This window comes from Prenolepis imparis, unplaced genomic scaffold (genome assembly GCF_030444845.1).
Source record: "Prenolepis imparis isolate NDT839.2.m4 unplaced genomic scaffold, iyPreImpa1.0 SCAF_7, whole genome shotgun sequence".
In the NCBI taxonomy this organism is placed as follows: Eukaryota; Metazoa; Arthropoda; class Insecta; order Hymenoptera; family Formicidae; genus Prenolepis; species Prenolepis imparis.
This window is the reverse complement of record NW_028141165.1, coordinates 8,506,330-8,521,895: the sequence shown is the minus strand read 5'-3', so window position 1 is coordinate 8,521,895 and position 15,566 is coordinate 8,506,330. Positions and strand designations below refer to the sequence as shown.

At 35.2% G+C, this 15,566-nt stretch overlaps 1 protein-coding gene across 7 annotated transcripts; it reads right to left on the bottom strand.

Annotated features, from left to right (window-relative positions):
* Positions 1-57: 57 nt before the first annotated feature.
* Pfk (ATP-dependent 6-phosphofructokinase) lies at positions 58-12,315 on the bottom strand. Of its 7 annotated transcripts, none has more exons than XM_083042567.1 (19): positions 12,015-12,315; positions 11,898-11,916; positions 11,472-11,644; positions 8,840-8,960; positions 8,604-8,755; positions 8,336-8,525; positions 8,052-8,262; positions 7,718-7,826; positions 5,968-6,156; positions 5,660-5,850; positions 5,489-5,567; positions 5,213-5,239; positions 5,097-5,117; positions 4,750-4,851; positions 4,457-4,663; positions 4,211-4,363; positions 3,777-4,101; positions 3,420-3,642; positions 58-3,336 (listed from the first exon to the last, which is right to left on the bottom strand). In XM_083042567.1, the coding sequence occupies exons 1-19, from the start codon at positions 12,240-12,242 to the stop codon at positions 3,195-3,197; spliced, it is 2,862 nt and encodes a 953-aa protein (XP_082898693.1). In that variant the 5' UTR covers positions 12,243-12,315; the 3' UTR covers positions 58-3,194. The 7 variants fall into 7 exon arrangements, with proteins under 7 accessions (XP_082898693.1, XP_082898692.1, XP_082898697.1 ...); XM_083042566.1 differs by lacking the exon at positions 7,718-7,826 and adding an exon at positions 6,785-6,893 and having other exon boundaries at positions 12,015-12,314; XM_083042571.1 differs by lacking the exon at positions 7,718-7,826 and adding an exon at positions 6,785-6,893 and having other exon boundaries at positions 11,472-11,627; positions 12,015-12,115.
* Between the last annotated feature and the right edge of the window lie 3,251 nt (positions 12,316-15,566).

Genomic DNA, 15,566 nt, shown 5'->3' with positions numbered 1-15,566 from the left:
AGAGATTTGAAAAATATATTCTATGTATGTAATGTTTGGGGAGATATGAGCCAAATATTTAGAAGATATAGTTTATTTCACGACATGGATACAACATCGTGTGTGTTTGTAATACGTAGTCGTGTTTTTCCTAAATTTACAATATTCATCGCAACGATCGAAGAATTGTTGCGGCAAATACAGATATATTTCTTCATACGCACCGCGTCTCGCAGAATATGCAATATATATGTGATAATGTGTCGCGATAATTCAACGTCTCGGGGAGAGAAAAAAAGAGAGAAAAATAAATATCTCTATATATTACAGTAACTATATATGTATATAATACTATACATACGTATGCTGTGGATAGAGGAGTAAATTCATTGATCAACAATGAGTCGAAAATATAATATATATCTCTGAGATCTTAAAAAATAATATATCTCTCTCATTTCTCTTATACACCCTTATTGGGGCTACGTGACGGGCAGCTAACAGCTTGACATTATATATGCAAATACACTATTTGTACATTTCTGTTTACACAACTCTACGTAGAATGAAATGTATAGAGCAGCTCGGTAATTCTATGTACATATATATCTTGACCGATACACGAGTGCGAATTAAATATCTCACATATTCGAATATCAAATATGATATTAAATATCAACGTGATTTTTATTTGTATGTGCTAGCAGAAATTCGACATATATATCTAATTTGAATATCGATTAATTCTAATCAGATATATCTTGCGCGTATATGATTCGATATTATTTATATATTAATAAAACACAAAAAAATGTTTAAAAACTATTGAAATATATATTCGATTGTCAAATAATCGTCCTAAAATAAAAGTATCTATCAAGATGAGATACAGAAAATATGCATAATCTGTATCGATGCGCAGATAATAATAAAAATACAATTTTATGCACAGATAATTAACGAGGGCTTTCGCATATTTTCCCTTCTCGTTAGTTTAATAAGTTTAGCCTCTCTTGATAGAATATATTAAATAAATGAGAATTTCCTACGTGCGTTTAAACAGGTGCCGTATTAATGATATTATTCAAGTTGCCTTTCAACAAGTATACTATTTTATATCTATCGTACGCTAGTAATAGATCATATACATACTCTGTAACGACTTGCAACAAACGCGATCTGTCGAATATATAATTTCTTTTACATATACATATTTTATATATATCTATACATTAGTATTCTAGCTCTAATAAATCATAAAACGCATATCATTGCGCGTATCATTGTACTTTCAAAGTTTTATTCATTTTTTTATGCGGCACAAACATTTTTTTTTATGCATCAAATACAATATCTACTAAAGCCAAGTCTTAAATTATATCATGTATTATATCATGTCGCATTGCGAGTGCTAAGCAGCATCTCCGTAATGAAAATCGTTACATTTGCTCCGCAATTCTGACGCGAATATATCCACGTGAATATCACGAGTTGAGAAGATTATCTGACATACGCAGATATCACGCACAAGTTTTTTTTTTCTTTTTTTTCGCATAATTCTTGTTTCGCGTATTTTTCGTTAAAATAACGCGAGTCGGCAATTTTTTTATCTCGACGCTTAAGTAAAATTCACGAATATGTATAGAAGAGTTTGCACAAGACATAATTTTCAGCGGTTGCACCAGAAAATGCAGTTATCTGATTCTAGAGTCTGGAACACGTGTAGTGACTACATTATACGCCGAAAAAAAAAACAATTACGAGATTAATACTTGCACGATTCTCTCGAAAGATAAATATACGAGTATAGAGAGAGAGAAAGAGAAAGAGAGAGAGACAGACAGACAGAGAGAAAGAGAAAAAGAATTAAATCTAAATACCTTTGTGGTCACACAAACCTTAAATTTTAGAAAAATTTTTTCTTTTAACGTTACGTGCAACACTTTAACGCGCGACTCGGATCAATTTCTCTCCTGCGAGTCGTTTGTTCACCGTTGCAAAATTATGTTTTGAGGTAGACAGGTATATTCTCCAATAGCTTTTTATAGCTTCGCGAGTAACGCTAAACCGAAGGATAAACACTTTCATCGACGCAAAATATCGCATTACTTTTTTTTTAATCCTATATCTTAGTAGACCACAAATACGGTTCAGAATATTTAATCTGTGTGAAACTCTTTGAAAAATTTTTGAAATCTGATTTACTTCTCGATCCAGGCTACAAATAAAATTTATATTTATTATATAAGCGTTTCATATCGCGCGATTATATTTTTAAAAAAAATCAGGCAAAAAACGGAATATCAAAACATAAGATTTGCTGTTAGTCTGTAACTCACAATGTCCAAAACGTCGAAAATTGTATAAATAATATCACTATTCGTTAAATATGCTAATAAATATATTTAATTGCTGAGAATCTATAATAATTAAAATATATATGCAAAAACTGTTTATGTATTAGGTTCGAGTAGCATATCAAATGTAAATTTTGCACGTCGTTAGTTTCCAATTTATAGTCATGTGTTTCTGCATATTTTTCGTAAAAATAATTTTCCCGTTATTTAGCACTTGAACTTTGTTATTATTTTACTATGCTAAAATTTTATATATATCTAATATATATCTAATTTATCTTTGATACTATACATCAATGTTACGCAACGCGATTTTTTAACATTATTATAAGATACTGTAACAATACCATATCGTTGCCAACCGCTTTTATATTTTCTTCTTAAACGTTTAAAGTATACCTTACCTCTGCACTTTACACTTTGCACAGATACTGCCTTTGTACCTCTTTCTCACCTGAGTTGGAAAACATTCAAGACACAAATATAATTTCCGAACAAAAAGAAAAAGTACGTTCCTATATTCTCTCGATCACATCTGTAATAGTTATCCGAATTATTTATATTCAAAAAATTTTTGCGTGCAAATCTTAAATAAATAACGTACGTAGCATACAAACGCTACTAAGTAAGAGTCAAGTAATGTACACAATCAAATTTTTCAAAGATATACATGATCTAATAAATATATGTATATAAGATTCTCGTTTCTCTCGTCGAGCAGCGATAAAATTATCATAATGTCATACAATACTGTGATTACTCTTAATCATCAACACCTACTATTTTCCACACGATTAATAATATCCATTTCCAATACCGCATTACCTCTCGCGGCGCTTTAAATAATTGATTTCGTGATTATACGAGAGGCGAATCCTTCTCGTCCATCTCTTCAATGGTTATGTAAAGGCCCTCCTCCTCGTACGTCGAGTCGTGCTTCGCCAACACTTTCAACAGTGGACGCAGCTTCATCCACCATTGATACGTCGGAATACGATGTCTATAGTAAATTTTTAATTATTATTATTACGTTACGCAAGAAATTAAAGCGACTCATCGGAAAGTGCAAAATAGAATACGTACTCAAAATCCGTAACTTCGATAAGATCCGTGAATGGCGTAAATCTATACTGGCGTCTGATAATACCAAGCATCACCGCACTGTCAGCTGCTGTAGTGACCGTTTTGCCATCGGGACCGGTGCATTTTCTCAGCTGATCGCTTAACCATTCAACTGCTTTAGCACCCATCTTCGTTCCCAAGTTACGGTCGAAGGGAGTCGGCGAGCCACCTTGTTGCATGTGACCTGAAAAAAAATAGAAAGATATTTAAATTAAATAAAGATATTTAATAATAACAAAATATTAACTTTTGTATTATAAATGCATCTCGATATTGAAAAATCGATTAAAAGGGAAGGAATAAAGAGGAAGCACATACCGAGTATGTTTCTTCTACAAGTGAATAAACCTTTTCCTTCCTCGCTGAAAAGTCTGAACATAAACTCCGTATTGTAATTCTCGTTGGCGTTTTCGTTCCTGATAATAAGGCCCCTCTCGACACCCTCCGACATCTTCGCAGCCATCGTGATGACATCGTGATTCAAATCTTTAATATTGAATTTCTCTTCGTAGATATAAGCCGCGTCAGCACCGCCGGCTAGACCGGCGACGGTCGCTAGATATCCGCAAAAACCACCCATCGTCTCAATAATAAATACACGGCGTTTGGTACCTTGCGCCGATTGTCGAATACGATCGCAGATCTGTCAAAAATAAGACAATATATTAAATATTATATAATCGAGCATTAAATTTCCTTTTTTTTTTTTCTTTCTATGAGTGTCGGATCTACAAGCATATCGCAGAACTTACTTCTGTAATTTCATTTAAAGCTGTATCACAGCCCAATGAAAATTCGGTGCCTGGTACATTGTTGCTAATAGTCGCGGGAATCATAGCGATAGGAATCCTGAACTCCTCGTATTTATCCCTCGCATTGTAAAATGTGAGACTGGTTTGATAACCCTGGGAAATAAAATATACGCTTTATCGACGCTGGCCTCTTGAGAGCAGAATCCAAGTTGAACGGTGCAACGTTCGCAAAGCAATTCTCGTTACCTCGAATCCACCTATGATGAGCAGCGCCTGTATTCCAAATTCTTTCAATTTTTGAGCGATTGCGGGCAACTGATCCTCCTGAGGCGGTGAACGTTTTGTTCCCAGCTTCGCGCCGCCTTCCGAGACCCAGCCGGTGACAGAAGGCCAATCCATCAATTTTAATCTACCAGCCATGAGACCTAACACTCCGTCACAGATACCGTATACCTGCAACATATCGTGAGATATATATATAGAATTGAGAGCGCAATAAAAGTACGTAGAATTGTGAATTTCTCAATATTTATCCGCACCTTATCGCCTCGATAGATACAATTTCTCACAAAAGAGCGAACCGCTGCGTTCATACCGCAGGACGGTGATCCTATGTGCATGACCCCTACTGTATAATGATCCTGTAACAAAGCCACAGTTTATTAACGAGATGAAAATCGATACACGATACGTCATGCAGCGTGCATGGGAAACTAAACGACTGCTTTTAATATATATGATGTTGCACGTTAAGTAGCGCACGTTAAATAGCGCATAATGCTGTCGCTATGTCTGCCTATAGGAGCAATCATGAAATAATGGAAAATGATATATCTCTAATATAAGGTACACATTCTCTACTCCAAAGGAGGGTGCGTTAACTCACTTGTCCACATAAAGTGTATTGCTAAGGAAAGGAAAAAGGTGCGTTAGGGATATTGCGTTTACACTGGCATTATATATGATATATTTGCGACTCTTATAGGCTCTTAACTGATTTACCTTCGATAACGCGCGGCCACTAATTTCCTGAAGCAGTGTCAAATATAACATATGTAATAATCTATTTCTTATTATTCTTCATTATTATTTTATACGTTAAAGACCCTTTTTTTTTTTTTTTTTACAATATATGTATATCGCTACCTTTCTCTAATGTTTAAGATATTAAAATGCTACCTCTTTCTTATAATACTCCTTGCGTAACACATACAGTTTTTGGGTCATCAGAATATAAACTAATTATATAAATAGAATATAAATGAAAAATGATCGTACCTTGAGTGCATCGTGATCTAAATCCGGAGCTTTCAAACGAGTCAGCGTCTTGTAAGTTTCCAAGTTGCGTTCAAAACCCCTATAAAGAAAATGTAAATAGATTTACACACATTTATCGATATATTTCATATTTTTCATATTAATACATGCGGCAGGTTTTTTAATACTCACTTTCCTCGAAGTTGAACAGCAAGATCCCAGTTTTTATTGGCCATAGCTTGCGCGACAGCTTTCGTACGACGAACACATTCCATGAGCGGTAATCTCACGGCTTGATTACCGTCCAATGTGACAACACACGCTTCTGTGTTGGGTGTTGCTTCCATTAAAGCCATCACAGCTTCAGCTCCCATCCGGCATCCCTGTAACGCGCGTAATATTTATTTCAGAAAAAATATATCTCATTTAAAAATGTGTATCATTAACACTTATTCGACATTTTGGACGATATTAGAAATTTTTAATTAGAAGAATCTTACCAAAACTCTATCGAAGGCTGAAGGATTGCCACCTCTTTGTACATGGCCCAGAACGGTGATTCTTGTATCCTGTTGTAATTTTTCTACGACTACTTTATGCACCTTTTCAGCTGTAATCGGATCGCCATTTCTGTCAACAGCCCCTTCAGCCACGATAATAATATTAAGTCGTTGACCAGTGAGTCTTTCCTGAAAAGAAAGTTGTATAGTAATGAAAATCCTTCGCGCATGCTGAAGATCAAGATTTTTTTTTTTATACGTGTAAAAGCATAAGCTATAAAAAAAATGAAGATTGAAGCTAATTAAAGATTATAGCATAATACGCAGATGCAGTGTATGATATATTAATAATAAGAATACAAAAAAGATATCATATAACTCTGAAAATTCTTGCCATATTTCTTTGATTTGTATTAACACCATTTCACATATTTCATTTTATGTAAATGTATTTTATAATACATAGTGCTACATATACACACATAGCATTAAAAATATGTTATATAAGTTTAGTACGGCATGCATTTGATTGACTTTACAGAATAATATATATCATTGTTTCTTCTATATTAAAGTGTGCAAAATATCCCAAAGAAAGTATACTAAAAATAATCTATAACCATGAAAAAGAAGTAAATTGAATCAAAAGTAAGCTATTAAAATATAGTTATAACAGAGCTTGAAATTGTTTAAAGAAACAAAGAGTATAATTGCAGGAAGCAAATGCGCTGTTAACTTTGCAGGTTGATCGAAAGTCAGAAGATATAAATAAATATACTTGTCTTAAAAAATTAAAAAAAAAAATAAATTATCGAACCTGCAATAATTTTTTGCACAGCTTGTTGGGCCACCCCTGCTCGGGTGGCCATTCTGGGATGAAAACATAATCAGCCTCGCAACATATAGCTGTCACCAGAGCCAGATAACTGTAACGGTATATTGTAAACCTAACTAAAATTCTATCTCAATGCAATATTTAAAAATATCGTATAAAATAATGTTGTACGCGTCATTAATCAATCATGACGTATTTGTGTAATTTGTAAAACTATATATTCGCCCAAGATATAAACATAGTAATCAATGTACTTGCAATATAAATTTTTGAGCAATCTAAGTGTTAGCAATAAAAAATGGTAAGAAGAAAGTTTTACATGTACAAAAATGTAATCTGGCTATAATCGAGTATCTCAAAAAAATAATATTGCATTTCAAAGTGCAAAAATAAATGTGGCGGATTCTTTTCGACATATCTGTATAATTTTGGATAGACATTGAATAATAAATATATTAAAGTAACGACTGGTTGAGAAACGTGCCTGTCGCACAGCTTGACAAAGCTCCTCGATCCAGTCACCACTTGTCGGAGATTCGGGAATAAAGAAATAGGTGGCTTCTGTAGACATACTTGACGCTAATGTCAGGTACCTGAAAGACTCTGTGTCATCTAATTCATCTTCAGTACCAGTTGAAGACGTATAACTCTATGCAGCAATATATATTTAGCTCTATATTAATGCGCGTCAATAAAATGTGAGTAAATCTCTCGTTCGTATTCCTCTTTATGTCATTATTCAAAAGAGGAAAATACATTATTTAGAATGTCGTATACGATCGAGTATTAATTCAGAACACTTAGCAGCCCAAAAACTGACATGTACATAAAAAAATCATTCTTTATGTTTGATCGAGTTAGTGAAAAATTAACAACGCAATCTATATAAAATTTCGAAAAATCTATTAGACGTGCCTGCTCCAATTTTCTACATAATTTTTCAGGCCAATCGACGGGAGGCGGACATTCTGGGAAGAAAACATAGTCAGCCTCCGCAGCTAAAGCACCCACGATAGCCAGATACCTAACCGAAAGTAGGCCATTTATCTATATCTTACATCGATTGTGACGCGATAACGATATATAAATATTATTTTTGTGTACTGTAATCTGTCTTTGAAATCTATAGTGAATCTGTGTGATATTTTTTTATATTCTCCGAAATTAAAATGTTTGCTCAATAATATATATAAAATTATTTAATATTCATTAAATTATTCTTTCAATAAGAAAATCGAGATACACCTACCCACAATGACGACCCATAACTTCCATTATAAACGTCCTCTGATGAGAGTAAGCCGTGCTAACTATAGCGTCTATACTTTCAATGATACGATGCAATGCGGAATCAGTACCAATCGTCATGTCCGTGCCACAGAAATCGTTATCGATGGAACCTACTAGTCCAACAATATGTAGTTGTTTGTACTTCTCGCTTTGCTCGGCAGTTATATCTCCTACGGGTGAAAAGTAACATTAGCTTCGAATACGCGCATATGATACATTATAAATAATTCTTTCTCTATTTACCAGACGCGACGAGTTCCTTCAGAAGTTCAGGCCACTCTTCCTGGAAGAGATTGGCACCTGTGAGAGAGCCATCTCCGCCGATCACCACTAAATTAGTTATACCCAGATTAACCAAGTTCTTAACGGCTTTTCGGCGACCTGGACGCTCTCTGAATTCTTGACATCGGGCGGAGCCTATCACTGTGCCTCCCTGAAGAAGAAAGATGCAACGTGTTAATACATGCAACGCATAGACGAGTGATGTAACGCAACATTCTGCAATATGTACCCTGTGGATGATGCAAGACACGGCCGACCATGTGGCTTCTTCGATGTTCTTTCCGCCGTCCACCATACCTTGATAGCCTTCTCTAATAAAGTATACCCTGCACCCGAGATAAATGCCCATCCTTACAACGGCTCGTACAGCAGCATTCATTCCTAAACGATAAAATTTATATAATTAGAATATACTGTTGCGTTTGTTTCGAAATATAATTTATTTTCGATTATATCAAGTTTTACCCTGAGAGTCGCCACCGCTGGTGAACACGGCGATGCCTTTGTCCTTATGACTCCCAGGTCTTATAAACTTTTGAGCTGGCGCGTCCTCAGCCATGACTGCAGCGCAGTATTCCTTATAACTCTGTAATGAGAAAAAAATTGCACAAAGTTAATATCAATATTATTGAGAAATTAAATGTTCTCCATTTTCGTCTCAGAAACACGACAATTATTTCCCGCTTAATTAACATTTCTTTTACAATGAACAGAGACGCAAATACAGAAAGAATATTAACAAGGGAGATAAGGATGTCTCATAACTTTTTGTCTCTTAAGCTGTAAAAAACGCAGACTTCTGGCATATTCTTCTTCGAGCGTGTCAAATTTTATCTCAAACGAAGAGCCAGTTGGTAAATATTCAACTGATTCAAAATTACCTCTCCAGAACATCTAAATTCAAAATTAAATTTTTCCAAATAAATTTATTTCATACGAATATTTAATTAAAAAAAATATATATATTATTGCAATTAACAAGCATAAGCTTGCCTTAGGAAATATCAAAGAAAGTCTTAAGTTTTGCATTTTGATCCTGCTCATTCTATCAGCGTCGACCTTCTTCAATACTTGAACAGCGATAGATTTTTCTGAAGGATCTCTGGATGTGGCGCATCTCATTATGGACATAGTTTTGACAGAGTCGACAAAACTTTCCTGCGCATCTACTTTCTGCATTTCTGAAGTGCTTTTATATGTATCCGAAACATCATCGCTATCACTTCCCGCGCTTTCCGAATAATTTTCATCTGCGCAACAACACTGAGCTCTGTGATCCTTAAACATTTTTTTCCGCTAGATAATTCACCAGCTATTAGAATAATTTTTACGTCGATACATCAAAATTTTAACCTTATTTTAATAAAACCAGACATATACATATATACATTGTTTCAAATTCATTTCGTAAATAAAAGAAAACAATGAAGTACACTGCAATGCTTTTTTTTTAAATATAAATGATTATTCAATGAATTAATCTTTTTAGAAATTTATTATACTGTTTATTCCCCCAATCTTTTGCATAATAATAAGAAATAATAGCTGCAATGAAAAAAGCGTGTTACATTTTAATCGGAGGCCGCAAATATAGATATTCACAGTTCGATTAAATTCGAAGGTAAATTCTACCGAAAACAAAGACACGCGAGATAATATACGATTCGGAAAAATTATTATTTGGAAAAGCCTCTCTTTTTTACATATATATAATCTTTCTCTAACGTTACGACACGCGAGCCTTCGCGTCTTAAAATTTAAAATTAAAATTGAATGGCATGTGTGTGTGTGTACAATAGAAATCTGGCCGGGTTTCAAAAAATTCGAAGAAGCGTCAACAACTCGGAGCCTGGCCTTTGTACCACTGTACAGTTACATTACTTCTATTAGTCTCGCAAAAACCTATTACGAAGTTTCCGCGCGTCGTCTCGTGACCAGATGTTCCAATAATTTACGATCAACGATCTGTAGCCTCGTAACTTTCCGCGGCCTCTCCGCGAAAAAATTCGCGTCGCGTGATCGAACACGTAACCGAGAGAGGAAATCTCGACATTTATGTTCTCGGAAATTTCCACCTGCGAGGAAATGATGAAGAACGATGAAGCATGATGCAACCACAGTTGCATCTTCTCGCGCGCGAAGAAGAGATGCAATTGTCGCGACAATTATATACAAACACACTGATACATACTTGACATGCGAAGAATACAACAATAATTGGCGATAATTGATATGTTTTTTCCGTATAACTTTTTTTTTAAATGACACAGAAACCTTGAGCGAGACGAGGAAATCGATCGTTAAATTGGAAGATAGTGGCGATTTTATTACTCGTGCGAATTAAAAGTCCGTGCTATTAACGGAACGTCACGTGAACCAGAGTCTCCAAATCGAACGACCCTGATCGCTCCGTGAGACGCAACAAGAACGCGGCGATGATAGGCTCTTCTAGGTTCCTAGAGTTAACCTAAACGCACCTCTTCAACCCTTCGTTCCGAGGGAGATCGATTCGGAGCAAATGTCATCCGTGACTAGGCGGGCGAAAAATATCGGTCGAAGGTGACGCGAATCGACTTGGAGGCGACGCTGTCCGCGGTATAATAAGGATCAATTGACAGTTGCGTGCAGATGACAGGCGACAATGGGCGACGCTCGAAAACAAGGACTGATCAATGAGCGACGACGGGCGGCTCGAGGGACTCACCAGAGAAAAACGTGACTGACAATCGCGACGACGGCGATGTTGCTCCGCTGCTGATCAACGCTGATGTTTCTCTGACGGACGTCGGCCGCCGCTACCACGACGTTCGGCCGACTGAAGGTGACCTTTGGGCTGGCCCACGCGAAACTCCCACCCTCCCATCACGCCGATATCACCCGCCGTCCGGGGCCATTGCGCAACTCGAAGTGCGACTCATCGTTCGAGTGCGATATCGATATATCGCGCGCGCGAAAGATTTGAAAGATGGAGCATTAACAGTGTCCGCGAAAAAGACTTTTTCGAGTTCAATTTCAGAAGCAGAAATAAACGGCAATATTTTTAATCGTTCATAACATTTCAGGGAGATATTTTTCTAAATTTTATGTACAGATTTACCTGTCCAAGTGTCTCCCATTGAGAATTATGAAATGAAGAAGATTCTTGTCGTTGTTCCATAGTTTTAACTTGATGTGAAAGACTGCCTGCGATGATAGCTTGAATATGTAAAATGCAATGTGTCCTCCAAATCGTATTTACATCGACTGTGCAAAACTGCGGTGAATAAAACACTGAGATAAATTTTGTATGTGTTAGAATTGCTTATTGCAATCGATATTGATATATATCGTAATAAAATAGAATGCAATAGATCAATATGTTTACTACAGAGTAAGAGTTTTTGCCGAGTATAAAGTTATAAAGAAAAACAATTGAGACAAAAACAAAGAATAAAAATTCCTCTTTCTTGTAACAAAGTTGATCTATTTTATTTTGTATTTTGTTTTCAAACTTTTATTTATTTGAAAAAAAAGATAAACTTACTTGATGATAATCTGTAAATCTGGAAAAAAATTCAAATATGTTTATTCTTTTTAAAGGTGACAATTCTCTCTCATTTATTATATTACTATTAAAAATATTTCTTTTTTTAAATAATACCTTTACGATTGCTCGATTATAATCCCTTCGACAAGCACAGGAAAGTTCTTTGAGATGTACACAGCACTTCTTTCTGCGATAACTTTGTTTCGATTGATCGTTGTCGACGTTCTTCTTCGAAGAGATGCTTTCGTGTAGCAAAACGAACAGTTTGTGTGTGTGCGTCTTAAGACTCGTATACCTTTTGATTAATGCACTGTTTGACAAGTTTTTTGTCTCTTTTCCCATTGAAAGAATTACTTTCTCTTTATAGAAAACTTTCGACAAGAATTTCCGAAAAATCACGAAAGAACAAAAGATTTAGGAACAATATCTCAGAAAAAATGTAATATATAACAATATGAAAAAAATAAAAAAGAAAGATTGTCTCTCGTACATCTTCCAAGACGTAATAAAGGTAGACTGTGAGAGACACAATGCAGTATGCTCATCGACGAAAAACAGTCTGATGTATAGTCCTCTGAGCAAAGTCTAATGGGCACAAGGATCTTTGCCCTGTCATTTATAAAGATTTATGAACGCTGCGAATGTATACTCTTTATTTACAATCCGTTAAAATAGGAAATATTTGTTTCTTCTCTTCATTTTTCAAGAGATTGAAAAAACTCGATTTTAATGAATTATTTTTTTTATACCGCAAAACGAGCGCGCAAAATACGAATAAAGAATGTAAAACCATTTAATATCCAAGAAGATAATCAGTTGGAATCAGTTCCAATACTTTCGAGATTAATGATTTTTGGATAAATAGAGGTATCTTGCGAACGTTAAGTATTTTTAAATATTTGCTTTAAATATTTTTGATTTGAAAGACATTCAATAATCGGACAAAAATTCATGAAATTTACATATATTAAGGGGCGGTTCTACTATTTCTAAAAAAAAAAATTCGATATATTCTATTTCTACACCGATGCAGCGATTGATGCAAGGTGAAATGATTGCACCGTTTCATCGCTTTTACAGTTTTATTTACAAATACCACCCCGTCAAATCATCTTTTTTGTTGTTTGTTGATCCATTTAACGTGTAATATATTCGATTGAAACGGCATTGATCTATATCGATTGAGGAAGGGGTAGGGAAGCGGATGAGGGCCGAAGATCTCGGGTCGAGAGCTAAAAACAGGCTACAATTGTATTGTAGAAGAGCAAAACCGAGGAAAACTTTCGTTCTAGCAAGAGGTTTTACACGGCGACAAAATCGAAGACCACGTATACTTAGCGGTTCAAAACATCGAGAAAAAAAAGATTACTCAATTGATAAATTATTTAATTCGAGCAATCAAAAATGTTTAATTACTGTTATAGAATAATCACGTTTTTGCTTGATGAAAACTAAAAGCCAATTGATGCAATATTGCATCAAATATATATATCTGATGCAACGTCATCTCATATACACGTAATGCAACTCTGATCTGACGTTTCTGAAAAAATAATTATTAAAAAGAGATATCGAATAAAAGTGACTTACTAATGATACATATAAACTTCAGTTAAATAAAAATGATATTAATTATATTACAATAATATTTACATATACCAATTTGCTCTTTCTCTCTTTGTCTATCGAATAAAAAAATTCTTAATCCAAGTAATTCCCAGTACAATAGAGATAATTTACATCGCACAGAACTGGCGAGTTTCTGAAATTAAAATTGCATAATTCCGAGTCTCTAAAAAAAAAAAAAAAAAAAAAATAGCAATTTCTTCGAGTTTTGCCGCCGGTATCCTTATTATAGGAATGTCGTCTCTACCCGGGAACTCGTCTACCATACGAAAATGGTAATCTACACCTAACGCGAAGATATTCTCAACCTCATTCCTGAACGCGGCAGAGTGTTTCGTTCTCGCGAAATCGGAAAAGCTTCTCTCTGTCGAATTTTATTCGCTCCTTCTCGAAAACTTCGATCGATTCCATTGAATTATGTCTGTCGCGGATTGAGCTCTCGCTGGATCTACATCTCTATCTAGATCGCGACAAGAGGCTGCTCAAGAGCGGTCGCGATTCGCGCAAGAGTATCGGTGGGAACAATCGGCTCGTTCGCTCTGAACTTTTTTCTTGCTCACAAATTTTTGTTCTCTTTAATCTTCCTCAGCTTCTCCGCGTGACACTTCTCGCGTCTCGTCGCTCGCATTAAGTAATAGTTCAGCTACTCTCTCGTTAGCAAAAAATCGTATTTCGTATCGGCTACACGTATAAATTGTGCAAAAAATTTAGCATGATTAATCGTATAGGTAGGCCTTTCTTGTCGGAAAAGGCACGCGTACATATACATATATATACCTCGCGTCGCGTATTTACCATGTCTCTTCGTGGTGTATACATATATATATATGTATGTATATATGTATACATAATGCATAAGTCGTGTATACAAATATATGTGTAGATATACCATCGACAAGAAAAATGTGGGCGAGAGAAGGGTTTAGGGGGTAAGGATTGGAGGGAGGAAAAGGGCAAAGAAGATTGAAGAGCGGGAGGAAGGGATATACATCTAGTACAATGATATCCATAATAGCGATCGTAATAAATATCCTTATGCATTTTTTAAGTACATGAAAAAGTCTCTGGCTCCTGCTTGCGTTCTCGCTCTCTCGATATATTGCTAAACTTCGATTATGCCAAACAATATAACGTTCTCGCGCGAATATTTTTTTCCCATCGGACTTTATTTTTCCTGTCCTTCTCTTTTTATTTTTTTCTATTTTTTTTTTTTTTATATCGACGCGACTCAACTTCTGTCATCGCCCGAGCTGTCACGAAAGAAACAGCTGATCAAGTTAATTGTAGATAAAGTTATAAAAGATTAATGCTGAAACTTTATTTGGTATCATTTACCAAGTAAAATGAAGAAAGAAGAAGAGACAGAAAAAAGAGAAAGAGAGAGTGAGAATAACAGACTGATATTTTATGAAAAAAATAAAAACAAATGTAATAAATTTCCATAATGTAAAATTAAATCAGAACCGTCTGGACATTTAAACATATAATGAATTCTTTTGGAAAATACTCCTATAAAATTTATCTAAAGTGTTTAGACATCTATACATATATGACGTTCAGTGTATATGTATATATAAAAGTCAACGAGTAGTCTTTCTTATCTTATATAAATAATGTTATCAGTATGTTGCGTGTTCCAAGTGTACTCGGAAGATCATTCGATTTTCCGCAAATTCCGTTATCTTCATTTAAAAAAAATGCGTGAAACGACGTTGATTCGTCTCGAGGTGTCGCGAATCAGATCTCGAAGAGGTAGTAGTCATTCCAATCCAATGAGATATCTTGTTGATAAAACACAGACGCAGGAATCCGCTACGATTCGCGATAAAGAGTTCCGCGCATTGATGTGCAAAGTGTAATCTTTCGCCTTCTGTTTCCTTCAGGTCTCGATTTCTGCGAGTCGTGGACACCTACACCGTACGCAAAAAAAAAAAAAAACAAACAAACCTCTTCCGAGAAACAATGGCATTCGGCGCAAAGCAAGATACAACCGTGTGGGTTATGGTTTTTTTTCTCAGACATTTTATCAGAATTTATTAT

What these genes read in the sequence shown, in the direction of transcription:
- Pfk (XM_083042567.1), bottom strand. Translation starts at nt 12,242, where the DNA reads ATGGGAAAAGAGACAAAAAACTTGTCAAACAGTGCATTAATCAAAAGG. An exon ending in GCTGTTCAACTTCGAGGAAA is followed by an intron (nt 5,568 to 5,659) that starts GTGAGTATTAAA and finishes TTTTCTTTATAG; the next exon opens with GGGTTTTGAACGCAACTTGG. An exon ending in TTGTAGAAGAAACATACTCG is followed by an intron (nt 3,643 to 3,776) that starts GTATGTGCTTCC and finishes ATTTTTTTTCAG; the next exon opens with GTCACATGCAACAAGGTGGC.